This window comes from Marmota flaviventris, chromosome 11 (genome assembly GCF_047511675.1).
Source record: "Marmota flaviventris isolate mMarFla1 chromosome 11, mMarFla1.hap1, whole genome shotgun sequence".
Classification (NCBI taxonomy): Eukaryota; Metazoa; Chordata; class Mammalia; order Rodentia; family Sciuridae; genus Marmota; species Marmota flaviventris.
Genome location: NC_092508.1, coordinates 57,554,612 through 57,569,467, shown reverse-complemented (window position 1 = coordinate 57,569,467; position 14,856 = coordinate 57,554,612). Strand labels below are relative to the sequence as shown.

The window sequence follows — 14,856 nt, the reverse complement described above, 5'->3', positions numbered from 1 at the left end:
TTTACCTATTCAGTACGCAAACATGAAGATAAGCTCATAAAGAAAAACGTTGACAATACTGTCACATGAGAATTGATCTAAGTTTCCCCTTCATCTTCATCGGTTTCAAAGGGTATAATTGTTTGCTTTTTCAAGACCTTTAATCATAGAAAGTTACTTTTCAATTTCTTTTGGTCCTCCTAGTTGCCCCAAAGGCTACAGTTCTGTTTCTTAGAGAGTTTTTATTCTAAGAACTTAACTCACAAAAGAAAAATTTACAAATTCCAGTAGGAGGGAAAAATCACCAATTGCCATATTTACAGACTATTCATATTTTAGTTATTATAATTATCCCAAAGTGGCAACCTATTAAAATAAAATTATCTGCTATTCTGGGAACATAAATCAATGAGAACCTGAATTACTGCTCCTTTAGTCAGGAAATCTGAACAATTTACAAACATCAATATTTAGAATCACTCTCTACCTTTGCAAAGATGTTAATATTAGGTTGCTTATTAAACTACAGACAACATACAAAAACCAGTACTGTTTCTATAATAGTAAAATCATAGGTTTTTTTAAAAACTACTTTGATTATATTAACTTTATTTCTATTCTTTAAAAAAATCAGGAATCTCTCTTGCTTAATAAATGATATTCTCTAGTAAAGAAGGAAAATAAAGAACCTCCATTCTCTCAAAGAAATATTTATTCTAATGCAAAGTTTAAAGAGCAATATAGAAATCTAATGTTCCTCCTGCACTTGCCTAACACGTGTGAGGCCCTGGCATCATAAAAACCTGGCAATAGATGACAGCCACCATTGAGCTTCTCAGCAATGCTGATTCCTTTTCACTTGCATCATTTCGGCATGTTCAAGGGTCCAGCATCATAAAAAAGGAAGGAAGGATAACCGTGTTCTCACATTTTGAGAATATTATCAAAAAGATCACTTTTTTCTGCATCTTTTCACTCATTTTTTCTATTAACACAACCTCCCAACTTATCATCATCTATATATTACTTTTGTCATATAAAGGATGAGGACCAGAAGAGTTAGACTGCTTGAATTCTCAACTTCTCCTTCCTGAGCCATTCTGAGCAAGTGATCTCAGGGTCTCCAACATGGAATTCTGCAAGGAGTTGTACTTCACACACTCCAACATGATACAGATTTTGTGGAAACACTTATACCACAATTATTTCTTTGTTGTGAATTAATTTTTCAATAATGGGTACATAATAGAATGAATCTTTATATCTAATGATCCCAATATGCTTATGTTACTTAACACTATATCCCACACAATTAAATTTATTTGTATACTTACAGTAAGATTTCCAAACAGGAGGTCTATATTCATCTGTATCTGAAAGAATAAATACAAAATTAATACTACTGAATATTTATATTTTAAAAAGATGTTTTAATCTCTAATTCATTTAATATATATTAGCTGACTTCTATTTGTCCTAGGCATTGCATTAAACACTAAAGAACATTCAAAGGTTTTTTTAGCCTTGGTCCTTCCTTTTTTAGACTACAGTTTTACAAAAATGTTCAAAGAAATTTACTGTACCCATTGATTTTTACTCCTGGTACTCATTTCTTAGAGCCATGATATAATACTCAATAGTTATTATTTATTTGGGCTTAATGATTATTTCACTGAAAGAGCTCTGAAATCATTAGAATTTTTCTTTTTCAGTCAAACTGACCAAATAATTTTAATCTCCAGAAGTGTTGAGTATTTCTCTATTCCCCCACCCCTGTTCCACTTGGGGGATTCCTGTGTAACAGGTCTTGGTAACATGAAGAGAGAAGAATAGCAGTATCACAGATCCTAGTTCCAACACATCCTGGACAATCAAAGCCAGGAAATGAGAAACACCTCCATGGAAGAGTCTCTCTCCAGGGAACCACAAATAGGAGATGAACATCTGCTCTTCAAGTCCATTTCCCTTGTTCTGGTTGAGTGCAGATTTAAGAGACAGTGGGAAGAGAAGGAAGACAAACACATGAGGGAGATGGATTAATTAGAGAAAGGGAACAAGCCAGTGTGGTCTGACTTCTCATCAGCAACGCCTAGCTGAGGAATCATTCTGCCAGACAGAAGCCCCACCTGCGAGACTATGTGACTAAATTGGAAGACGTATCATGTTTTGGTGTGGAAAGGTAAGGCCAGTCATAACCCCTGGCTCTGCTGGCATCTAACACAAAACCACTGGCAAATCTTGTCCTACAAATCTTGCCCAAGGAGGCAAGAAAAATTCTAGAAAGTTTATTGAGAAAGTTGAACAGGAAGCTCAAAATGGCCATGGAACCAAAACATTCAGCCTTCAATTCCCAAGCTTTAAAATGTAACCTCACACTTCATTTATGATGTGTTATCATAAACCACACAAACACTCTGAGTCAGAGGGACACAGCAAGCCTATAAGTAGGGGGCATTTAAGTACATAAAGAGAAAATTCTGTCACGTGGAGCCCAGAAATGTTCAAATATGTTTGCTTAAAGAAGAAATAAAAAATTACATGAATAAATGGACAATGAAGTAATGGCAGCAAATACAGTTTATTTTCACTTATTGTAGTAGTTATTTTCTATAAATCACCTCTAACATTAAATTTAGTAGCAAACACTGAACCACTGCTCTTAAGGGAAACACAGAGTTAGGTTCTTGTGTGCCTCTGGTCACAGCATTTTCATTAACCAATCAATAACAGCATTGCTTTATGTGTGTTTCTCTAAAGACACCTTGTTTAGTGTATGCTGTTGATTCATTAACATTGACCTCACAGCCAACAGCCACTGTAACTCATGCCTGTAAGAAGCTTTTCTCCATGAGAAGTACTACAGCCTTTTTGCCCTTAAGAACACAAGGCAGCTTCACAGCACTATGCTTGGAGGTCATTTTAAACAGCAGAATCACCACAACCACCACCACCAAAAAAAAAAAAAAAAAAACCACAAAAATGCAAACCTCGTGGCACTAAGCAGACCACAAAAAGGATACTTTGCACTATGAAAACTGAAAAAAGGAAATGGACTTTGTCTGATCCTAGCTTGGAACAGGCAAGTCAAACACTCAAATTTTTTACAGCTCTGTGAATATTTGTAGATGACCACAAGAATGCCATAAGTATTTGTTCGAGGGTTACAAGTGAACACTAGTGAGTAGGCAAATTTACAAATACCTAACTTATGAATAATGAAGATTGACTGTAGATACTAAGCCATCATTTAGGGAAAATGCTACTTCAAGTGAACTTGCCCAGTGATGATAAAAAGTCGAAATGGAAGTCAGGTGCAGCAGCACACGCCTGTAATTCCAGCAGCTTCTGAAGCTGAGGCAAGGACAATCGCAAGTTCAAAGCCAGCCTCAGCAAAAGCGAGGCACTAAGCAATTAAGTGAGACCCTGTCTCTAAGTAAAATACAAAATAGGGCTGGGATGTGACTCAGTGGTCGATTGCCCCTGAGTTCAATCTCCATTACACCCACTCCCCCCAAAAAAGAATATCAGAATGAAGCTGGGCATGGTGGTGCATGCCTGTAATCCTAGTGGCTCTGGAGGCTAAGGCAGGAGGATCACAGATTTGAAGCTAGCCTCAGAAAATCAGGGAAATTGTAAGCAACCTAGTAAGAGCCTGTCTTAAAATAAAAAATAAAAAGGGGGTTGGTGATGTTGCTAAATGGTTAAGTGCCCTTGGGTTCAATCTCTAGTACAAAAAAAAAAAAAAAAAGTCAGAATGAAACATGACCTTAATGCAGTGACAAGCACACATATATTTCCTCTGCTAGGGTGTGTTTGTGTGCATATATGTGGAAGGGACTAATTATATTGAACTTTGTCCAAATAAGAAAATCATAAGTAATTAATTTGTATTTTTTCAAAACTAGAAAAATTTTGTTGGTAAGCATTCCAGTAATTTTTACAATTTCACTGATGGTAAACAATTGCTACTATACTGTCATCCAATTCTAAGGAGAAGGATGTGTGGTTGGTCCAGGGTTTATAACAGGAGAATATAAATTCACTCTCTTGATGCTCATTCATAATTCATGTCTATCCCAACCTCCCTGTCAGGCTCTGAAATATAAACGGAAGTGATCCACCATATGGATGATACCCCATGAAGGAAGCTGGCACTTCACCAGACTGGGAACCTTGTATAGTAAAGAATTTAGCCTTGCCACAGAAAAGATCTGACCTTTGCCCTTGACTCCCAGCAGATAATCTATTTGCCTGGGTCTAGCCATAGAATAGTAATTTAGGGTAGGGTTTTGGGGTAGTATCATTTGAACAAATGGAAGGGCAACCCATCGACTAGGTGTACATAATAAAGTCTCAATAAAACCTCTGAGCACTAGCTTGGGAGACATCCTCTGGTTGAAGTACTCCATTTGTACTGTCACACAGACATACATGAAAGGTATGCATCCTGACTGGATGGACAGCCAAGGCTCTACTTTTGTTTTTCTCCTGGACTCTGCCCTATATGCTTCGCTTCTTGGCCAAACTGACTGCACCCTTTCCCTGAAAAAAATCATGACTGCCAGTATCCGAGTGTTTAGAGAGTTCTGTTGAGTCTAGAAAATCAGAGAACCTGAATGCAACATCTTGCAGTTGGTGTAAGAAGTGAGGGACATCTTGGTGACACAGAACCCTCTAACTTCGTAGTTGGCCCTAACACTATGTAGACCCTGTGCAAATCCTGAACCTGTGAGCAGTAAGGGCCTCCTGGAGATCCCTTTCACTTAGAGACAGAGAGAGACAGAGACACAGAGACAAAGACACACACACACAGACACACACTACTTCTCAAAGTCCTGATTCAGAAACTGTGTACTTTGTGCAAGACAGGGCTTTTGTAGAACACCAACATTTTCTTGCTATATGACTTTGAAAATTTTACTACCTCTCTGAATCTTTATTTCTTAACGTAGAAAGTGGGATAAAAATATTTAAAAATGGGAATAGCAACAACACAGGTTTGCTATCTCTGTAATCAATCCCCTGAACCCTGAGTTCAGGCAGTTTCAGAACTTTAAACCCAGCATGTAAGGTGAGGGGCTCAGAAGTTCACAGTCTGCAGAAATTCGCACAAAAGCAGCTTTTTCTTTCACTGTTCTAGGCAAGTTAAACTTTCAAGGACAGTGCCTGAGAAGGGGAGAGCTTCTTCTCCTCTTTCTTCCCTCCCCCTGCCAGCTGTTACCTTGGAGCCCAATTATCTTTTAAAGGTAAACATCTCTGTGAAGCTCCATCCCAAGGACAGGGGCCTAGTTAAAAGAATCTGTTTTTCTTATCACACTCTGCATTTGCAAGCACACTTTTACAAACTATCATATATGTTGTTATTTATATTAAATAGTCCATAAATGTTTGTGGAAAACTAGTAAAAGAGCATTCAGCACATGGAGGGCTGATCTCTTCCAGGCCAAGTAAGATAGAGCAACAGGAAATAAGAACTGTTTTGTAGAGATTCTTGTGCTGAGAGTCCTAAGATCAATTATGGTAAAGATTTCTGGAGAAGCTTAATTAAGATTTTTTTGTGGAGGAGGGTGTGCCACTACACTATAAGGATTAAGTTAGGTATTACATACAGTATAAAAGTACCTTGCGCCTAGACACCTTTAATAAATATGTAGCTTCTCTTGCCACCACCAACAGTGAATTTAAGAACACAGTTATTACCACACCAGCCGCAAGCCACCGTGAACCACCTTAGTCATGAATTCTTTACTATTTTGTTCTTCCTTGTACACTTATGTCATTACAGAAGACATTTTCCAAGATGCTATAGATCACAATCATGTGGCCAAATTATATTGGGAGAAAAGTTTAATGAGTTCTTTTAATATTAAAACATTCTAATTACTAGTGACACTTAAGAGCTCATTTGGATTCTCATAGTCTTTTCCACTAGAGGTGTGGCTAAGTGGTAGTGGGTTTCATCCCCAGCACCACAAAAAATAAAAACAAAAATCAAAGTCTTTTCCTAGCAATCTTTTTTGCTAGGGTGGGGGCGAGAAGGTGGAATATAAGTCTCTAGGAAGCACCTGGTGATATATAACATAAGCCTTTAGAGTCTATATCCAAGGGAGGGTTAAATGTGGGAGACCAACCTTAATTGTGACTGAGTCACACTCCCCAGCTGGGTGCTGAGGCGCTCAGTCACAGAAATGTGGCAGAGCTTTCCCCACCTTTCTTGGGTTAGAGGGTCGGTGTCTAGTGCATGGGTGTGTCTTGCTACAGCCCCATGGGTGAAGCTATGCTCACCTGTTCCTTTGTAATATAACCCCTTGCCCTGTTTAGGATAGAATCTTCCATGGAAGTGCCTTGTGTGTGTCCCACCCAGGTGTCAGTCAACCTGCTGACAGTGGACATCATGAAGATAGACTCAGCCCCCTGAAATCTGACCCCTTGCCTCATTTGAATAGCTTCTCCTCAATAAAAGGGGTCAGTGTGTGCTCTCGCTCTCTCTCTTTCTGGGGACCCTTAAGGTCAGAGGAGCCGTCACAGCAACCCCAAAGAAAAAGGTATTTGTGTCTCTTGTGTGGTTATTTCGTGCAGCCCAGTTAGCCCGGTTTAACTAGAGTGACCCCTGAGCCTTTTAGTCGCGAGAACAGAAACCCGGCAGTTAAATAAAATGCTATTTGAAGTAGACTGCTTACAAATTGTGAGTTTTTCTTAGACCTTAGATACCTTGGTGTGGATCTTTCTCTTGAGAACAGCTGCTTGAACAACTCCCTTAGGAGGCAAAGGGTAGGTAGGACATGTAGGGAACTGAGAGGGGGAATTGGAGAGGCTTAGGAAAGCTGCCTCAACCTCTTCATAATGCAAAAATTAGTTGTTGAAGTCAGTGACCCCAATTTTTTCCAAACCCTGCTGGGAAGAAAGAAATATCACCCCACTCTTCTATTCCTGAAATTCAAAATTAGAGAGTTCTGTAACAGAACTAAGGCTGACTCGACTTTTCCCATGTCGAGGGGGGAAAACCCTCTTTCTAGAAGAATGAGAGTTAACTTATCACATACAACGGATGTTTAGTTAATAAATTCTGGAATGGCGTTGGGACATTATTCTCTTCCAAAACCAGGGGGAGAAAGGCTTCTTTACTAATGATTTAGAAAAACACCTACATAATTTTTAAAGATTTTTTTTGAAGATGGACACATATCTTTGTAAGTTCCACTAGGGACTCTAATTGTTTTATGTGGGCTCTTGAAATGAACACGCCACCAAAAACTCACCTTCCTAGTCTGAGGTTCTTAATCACCCACAGCTCTTTTGCATATTGCATACTTACACAACATGAAGCAACAGATTTTATGTGTGTGTGTGTGTGTGTGTGTGTTTGTGTGTGTGGTGGGGATTGGGATTGAACGAAGGGCCTTGTGCCAGGCAAGCACTCTGTCAACTGAGCTATTGCCCCAGGCCACCACCTTCTTGATGAAGTCTGTGAACATGCCTTCATGATCTCTGTGGGTCTTCTGCTCCCTGTTGTAACTGAATCTGCTGAATTTCAAGAATTATGGAAAAGGGAACTAAATTCTTTCTCTCTTGGTTAACTGGTAGAATTTCAAATCAAGGAAATTTTATCTAAACATATTCTATCATGTTTATGAAAAATAATTCTAATTTTCCTTACCTTTTAAAACTGCAAGGTACAGATTTTAAGATTTAGTGTTACATTTAATCTTTTGTATTTCTTCTCTAAATATTACAGATTATTTATTTTTCCTTTAAATATTAAAAATTTCAAGTTATTTACCTGTGGCTTTAAACAATAATGTAAAATTTCTAGTGAAAGGTACTAGAATATTTTTTTCTTTTTTCTTTTTCTTTCTTTTTTGATGATACTGAAGATTTAACCCATGATCACTGGACCACTGAACTATACCCCAGTTTGTTTTTGTTTTGAGACAGGGTCTTGATGCTGGCTCAAACTGGTGATCCCCTTGCCTCAACTTCCTCAAGTCACTGGGATTATAAGCATGCACCACCATACCTGAAAGGGATATTATCTTTAATAACAATTTTATGATATTAGGGCCATTTAAGAGATACCCAAATGTTTCATTTATTGATAGAATTAAATCTACTTATAAATACCCTAACGGTCCTAATTTGGGAGAAATAAATCATTATCAGAATGAATAAATTGTTACAGTTTCTTCAGTTAGATCCTATCTACTACATCTAATGCATTGATAGATGTTAAAATGAATCATCTTTGAAAACAAAAAAAAATTATTTCATTCTTTTTATTATGTATAGTTTTGTATACCATTATATATTTATATCTTAAGCATTCTTTGGTTTAGAACAGTACTAAAAGTTCAAGTACTCTTGAACTTTAAGCCTGATTAACTTTTTATTTTAAAAGATAAATAGTTCATTCTAGAACAGATTAGATTTAAATTCAAGCTCTTTATTGCATTAGACTCAAAGGCTTTTATGACTTTAAGCAATATGATGAATTTCTCAAAAGAACTGATGCATTTTAAACAAAGTTTAGACTAATGGCTAACACTCTAAAACTTACATTTTAAAGCATATCCACCTTTGATTTAAAAATAATTTTGATTTCTGTAAAAAGAATATTCACTAACAACAAACACAGCATCTTAAACCTTCAAATGAAGGCTCACCTTTCAACCACCTGACAAGAGATTCCCTGAACTGCTTTATTCCACAAATGCAAAGCATTAATGATTCATCCCCACCTGCTGATGTTCTGTTTCTGTACCAAATTTGGACACACTAAAATGATAACATGCTTATGACCACAAAACTCTTTTATTATAAGTGATATTTTTTAAAAAACAAGGACTTCATATAAGCAATAAATTCCAAATAAGTGTTATTGCTATTATTTGAATGGCACAAAGAAAACAGCTAAGTTGCTTACTCCAAAAGAAATATGTTTCTTAGAAACATATTCACAGTAAAATTTAAAGGATTATAATAACACAGAACTCAAAACTAAGGAGGAAACAAATAAAATGAGCTATGCTACATTTCTAGGTACTTCATTCACATCCTGACTAAACTTTTTTCCTAGAAAAAATGCTTCAAAATGTGGAAAGAAGCATTTCAACTAAGATAATTAAAATTCACCCTACAAAGTCACAACCAAATCAGGTCAGCTAAATTCACCCTTAGAAGCAAAAAAGTCATTTAAAATAGCTACAAGATTGAAAACTGATGTGTTATGATTCAACTGTAATGGAAATAAACTATTCTTAAAACCAAAGATAATTATTTTTAATGCTTTAGAGAACAATGATCCACAACTATTAAAACATGAGGGAAAACTCCTTCTGAGAAGGTCCAACTACAGTGTTCACATGTAAATTCATCAGAGATCTCCAGAAGCAAACATTTTGCAAATGCAATGCTCAACCTCTCACCAACGACCCACAGCCTGCAAGCAAAACCTCCTAAATGCAACTGAAGCCAACTTGGAACGCTCTCCTTCTCAAAACTCAGGCTTGGCCTTTAATTAAAGACCTAAGCAAAGCTTCCTCTCACCAGCTTGGCAGCCCCAGCAAACAGACTACACAAAGTCCTTCTGCTCACTCAAATCTTTTCAGTATACTTTTGGAAACAAAGAGCTACACACAGTAATTGGGTCATTTAACTCAAATACAAGGTAACAGGGGTCATTTTCCAACCCTCTATTTCTACTTCTAGACAACAAGTCATACCTTTGAAAGAGGTTTTCTCCTTACAGGATTTAGTGATTTCTGATAATGTTTATGCTAACACGCTGGCATACTTATACAAGGTCCTCAGATAGACCTACTCACTCAAAGGGTTTCTAAAAAGGAACTTCAATAAGACATTTAGTTCCTGCCAAGTCTCTCAATAACAACTCAGCATTCCCAAATGGCTCCCATTTGGATTTTGTTAGGTAACAAAAAAAAAAAAAAAAATTTATACCTTTAGCAAAATGATCATAGTCCCTGAAGCCCTCCACCCCAGAAAATAAGAGTAAAAACACAAAACTCATCACTGGTAATAAAGTATACCCTCTACTTATTGGCATTTCATGTCCATAACTAAAATGCAATAAATTAATTTTTGAAATTCTTATAATTTAGCCTTAAAAGAATATACCAGATGTCATTTATTTTAAAATAATATATACATATATGTATATATATACACCCACACATGATAAACACATTTCCAGACAAAACAACTTAGAATTTTAACTATCCATAGCATTTAAAATTTTCAACACTAAAACATAACCCACTGAATACTCCACAGAATTTTTATTTTTTATAAATACAAATTCTGGAAAATAATAGACTAAAAACTATACTCTTATTGGTGACTTTCTAGTCAGCTAAGGACTATTAACTTAGTTATTGCAAATGCCCTCACTTCCTTCAGCAGACCCAGTATATACCTTCCTTGTTCTTTTCTTAAAGGGAAAATCACAATGTTGTTATTATTATCCTTTGGGACAAATTATTCCTAAACCATGCTTCCTGCACATTACACAATACAGTTTTGTAGCAGTGGCCCACCTGGACCCTCGCCCTTGGAAAAGGAATCCATCACCATATTCTATGAGCTAGGAGTAAGCAATATAACATACTTATTAGACTGTGCATTATCCTTTAGTACAGACTCATAGATAACAACTCCCCAGTGATGAGACTCAATATGTCATTTTGCCAACAAGCTTAAAGCAACCTTTCAAAGTCTCCCTTACATCATTGTCTTCAAGCTTTATCAATAGGACAGGTACTCAGAAAATAGGATATACTACCTTTACATGAAAATCTATGGTAAAAGGAGAGATAAAAGCTCCTATTACAAACACTTTGATATCACAGGTAACGGAGATGAGAGAAAGATCACAGCATTCCTCAATCTTATGATAGTTTCCAAATGCATTTCTGCTCAGCTGAACCTCTCTGGGAAAATCACTCAGTCACTAAGGAAGAAAACAAGTGTATTCTGAAAAATACAGAGAAGTTTGCTTTAAATTATATGCTACAGAGCCAAATGTGGAATAAGGTTGCTCACAGCTGTAAGCAAGAAAGTAAAGTCAGATATGGAAGCAATATTATGTCAACCACAAATGAGCAGAGTTGGATAATTCTAAGTACATGCTGACAGTACCAAAGTATAATAAAATGTCCAGCATGTTTTAATTAACTATGCTTGGACTGCACACATGACAGTATAGGCTGTCAATATGTAAAAACTCTTTGGAAAGGAGAACTTGTCTTTTAAATTGATAGGTATTTATTTTTCTAAATTTGAGAAGAGAATCAGGCATCAAGGACTTGGGGTGTGGTGCCTCTTGTTGACACTTGTGTCCAACAAGGCTTAAAATGAACACATATTAGACTGTCTTAATGAAGTTCTTGTCGGGGAGATTCTCAGCAACTTAGCAAGACCTGTCTCAAAAAATAAAAAGGAAACTGGGGATGGGGCTCAGTGGCTAAACACCCCTGGGTTCAATCCCTGGTACCAAAAAAAAAAAAGAAATGAAAAGAAAGAAAGAAAGAAGTTGTTGTAGGGTTGGGATGTAGCTCAGTGGTAGAGTGCTTGACTAGCACGCGTGAGGCCCTGGGTTCAATCCCAGTACTGCCACAAAAAAAAAGAGGAGCAACTAACTGGAAGTAAAACAGCAACAAAAGTCCATGTTTTCTGAACTATAAAAAACAAATGCTTTGAAAAATGAAAGCACTTATTTAAAAATATATTTTTAGTCATAGTTAGACACGTATCTTTATTTATTCATTTTCATGTGGTGCTGAGGATCGAACCCAATATCTCATACATGCAAGGCAAGCGCTCTACCACTGAGCCCGAGCCCCAGCCCCAGCCCCAGCCCATGAAAGCACTTTTATAATTCATTTGGCAGCAAACCCTGGTCTGACTTGAATCTGAAAGTATATTTTTAAGTATTTTTATACTTTTAGACTCTATAACTCATTGGCAGCAAAGTTCTCATGTAAACAGATATTAGAATATTTAGTCTTTATCTCATTGTGCCTGTTCATTCATTTCATTACAAAAATATTATTAATATGTGATTAGAGCAATGCCTCAGATACTGATGGTGGTTTTATAAAATATACTATACATACATATATGAAATATATTAACTACTAAAGTCTGAAGAAATTCTTAATTCTAACACACATCCAGTCCCTAGGGATTTGGATAAGGGATTATAGACTTACCACTGATATTAACATTTATGATCATGTTAAAACGTACATCACAATGTCACTCTGGGTTCTCTCCAATGGCTTCTGAATAACTGAAAATAAAAACTAACCCCCTTACAATTGCCTACAAAGATGCAATTCAAAGAGAAGCATAGCATTGGCATTACGTGATAACCTGTTAGAAATGCAGAATGTACCAATTTGCAGTCCCACCAGCAATGTATGGGTGTGCCTTTTCCCCACATTCTCGACAACACTTACTGTATTCTTAATAGCTGCCATTCTGACCAGAGTAAGATGAAATCTTAAGTAGTTTTGATTTGCATTTCTCTAATTGCTAGAGACATTGAACATTTTTTCATATATTTGTTGATTAACTGTATATCTTCTTCTGAGATGGAAAGCAGTATGGAGAATCCTTGGAAAACTGGGAATGGAACCACCATTTGACCCAGCTATCCCACTCCTCAGTCTATACCCAAAGGACTTAAAAACAGCATACTACAGGGACATAGCCACATCAATGTTTATAGCAGCAAAATTCACAATAGCTAAACTGTAAACCCAGATACCCTTCAGTAGATGAATGGATAAAGAAAATGTGGTATATATATGCAATGGAATATTATTCAGCATTAAAAGAGAATAAAATCATAGCATTTGCAGGTAAATGGATGGAGTTGGAAAACAATGCTAAGTGAAGTTAGCCAACCCCAAAAAACCAAATGCTGAATGTTTTCTCTGATTTAAGGATGCTGATTCATAACGTAGTTAGGGAGGGGGACATGGGAGGATTAGATGAACTCTAGATAGGGTAAAGGGAAAGAGGCAGGGGACGGGGGTAGGAAAGATGGTGGAATGAGATGGACATCATTACACTAAGTACACGTATGAAGACACAAATGGTGTGACTCTACTTTGTGTACAACCAGAAATATGAAAAATCGCGCATCATATATGTAATATGAATTGTAATGCATTCTGTCATATATAACAAATTTTTTAAAATTAAAAAAAAAAGAAATGTAGAATATAGGACCTAACCCTCATCTGTGAACCAGAATCTGCATTTTCACAAGACCAAGCAATGTGCACATCCAAAGATTTTCCAGAATCACTCACCTGCAAAACTCCTAGATAATCTGTGCCCCACACTTCATGATTCATTCACTCCTCTCCCTTTTGCCTACTCTTCTTCAGCCTCTGGTTCCCTTGCCATTCATCAGACATATGAGGTACACTTTCATCTAGCTATTTCCTCAGTCTGGAATGTTCTCCCCAGGTATCTCTACAGCTTGCTCTCTGGCCTGCTGAGTTCTTTACTCGGTGAGACCTATCATTACCTAAAAAATTCAAAATGTCCAGGCACTTCACCTTCTTTTTCTTCTTTTGTACTTATCACAATATTAAATACCATATATTTAAACAATCTATGTTGTTTTTGGTTTCTCTCACTCCACAAGAGTGTAAGCTTGATGAGGGCAGGGGTTTTTGTTTGTTTGTTTTGTTTTTTTGTCTGTTTTTCACATTGCTGTATCCCAGGAATTCTGCATGGTTTGTGGACCCTTGTGGGTTGCCAAGACTCTTTCAGGGGGTCCACAAAGGCAAAACTATTTTCATATGAATACTAAGAAGTATTTTTCACTGTATTCACATTTGCACTGGGGGTGCAAAAGTGATGGTGGGCACAACTGTTGGGGCCGCAGCACAAAACAATGAACTGTATCAGTTGCCACTGTCTTCTTCATCACCACACTCATTATAAACAAAAACCCAGTTCACTTAGGAGTGTCCTTGATGAAACAGTTAAAAGAACTATTAATTTTATTAAAACTTGACCTTTGAGTATGCATCTTGTTAAATATTCTACGTGACAAAATGAGTAGTGTGCATGAGGCACATCTGTTGCATACTGAGTATGATGGTTGTTTTGAAGAAAAGCATGTGTAAGATCATTAGAGTTGTGAGCTGAAGTAACTGCAAATTTCATAAACACCATTTCACTTGAAAGAATGACTGACAAACTATGACTAATCAGACGTGGGTATTTGATAGATATTTTCTCAAAAATGAACAAAGTGAGCTTGTCACTTCAATGAAAATAACTGACAGTATTTATTGCCAGTCATAAAATTCAAGTTTTTAAGTGAAAATTAGAGTCTGGGGAAACTTTTATCCACCATCAAAAACTTGACAAGATCGTTAATATTCAAAGATTTTTCCATGAGATCCATGGTGGTATTAAAGAATATGATTTTTAAATAAATTGCATAATGAAATGTGTTAACATTAGAAGATTTGTAAAATTCAATGAAATAATCTTTTTTGAAATAACAAATGCATGACAGCATCATATATGGTAAAAGATCCAGTCAAATACAAGATGGACCAACAGACTTTAAGGTAACAAAGTGTTTACTGATTTAATTTCAGGGTCTGCATTGCAAATGACCTTTTAGGAACTACCATTTGTCAAGTTTTAGTGTAATATCAGAGAACAACAACTGCAATTATTTGCATTTAAAATACTTCCCTCTTTTCCAAATACATATCTGCATACGGCCAGATTTTCTTTATATACCAATCAAAATATATTGCAAAAGATGGCTGCAGTTATGAGAACTCCTTAAGTCAGACATTAAGGAATTTGTAAAAATATAAAAGA

General features: G+C 36.5%; 1 protein-coding gene across 1 annotated transcript in view; it reads right to left on the bottom strand.

Annotated features, from left to right (window-relative positions):
• Positions 1-14,856, bottom strand: part of Chn1 (chimerin 1) — a 174,372-nt gene that overhangs the window by 131,055 nt on the left and 28,461 nt on the right. Inside the window, exon 3 of the mRNA XM_071619377.1 lies at positions 1,314-1,352. Within this exon, the coding sequence (XP_071475478.1) occupies positions 1,314-1,352 (39 nt within the window). The remainder of the gene's footprint in view (positions 1-1,313; positions 1,353-14,856) is intronic.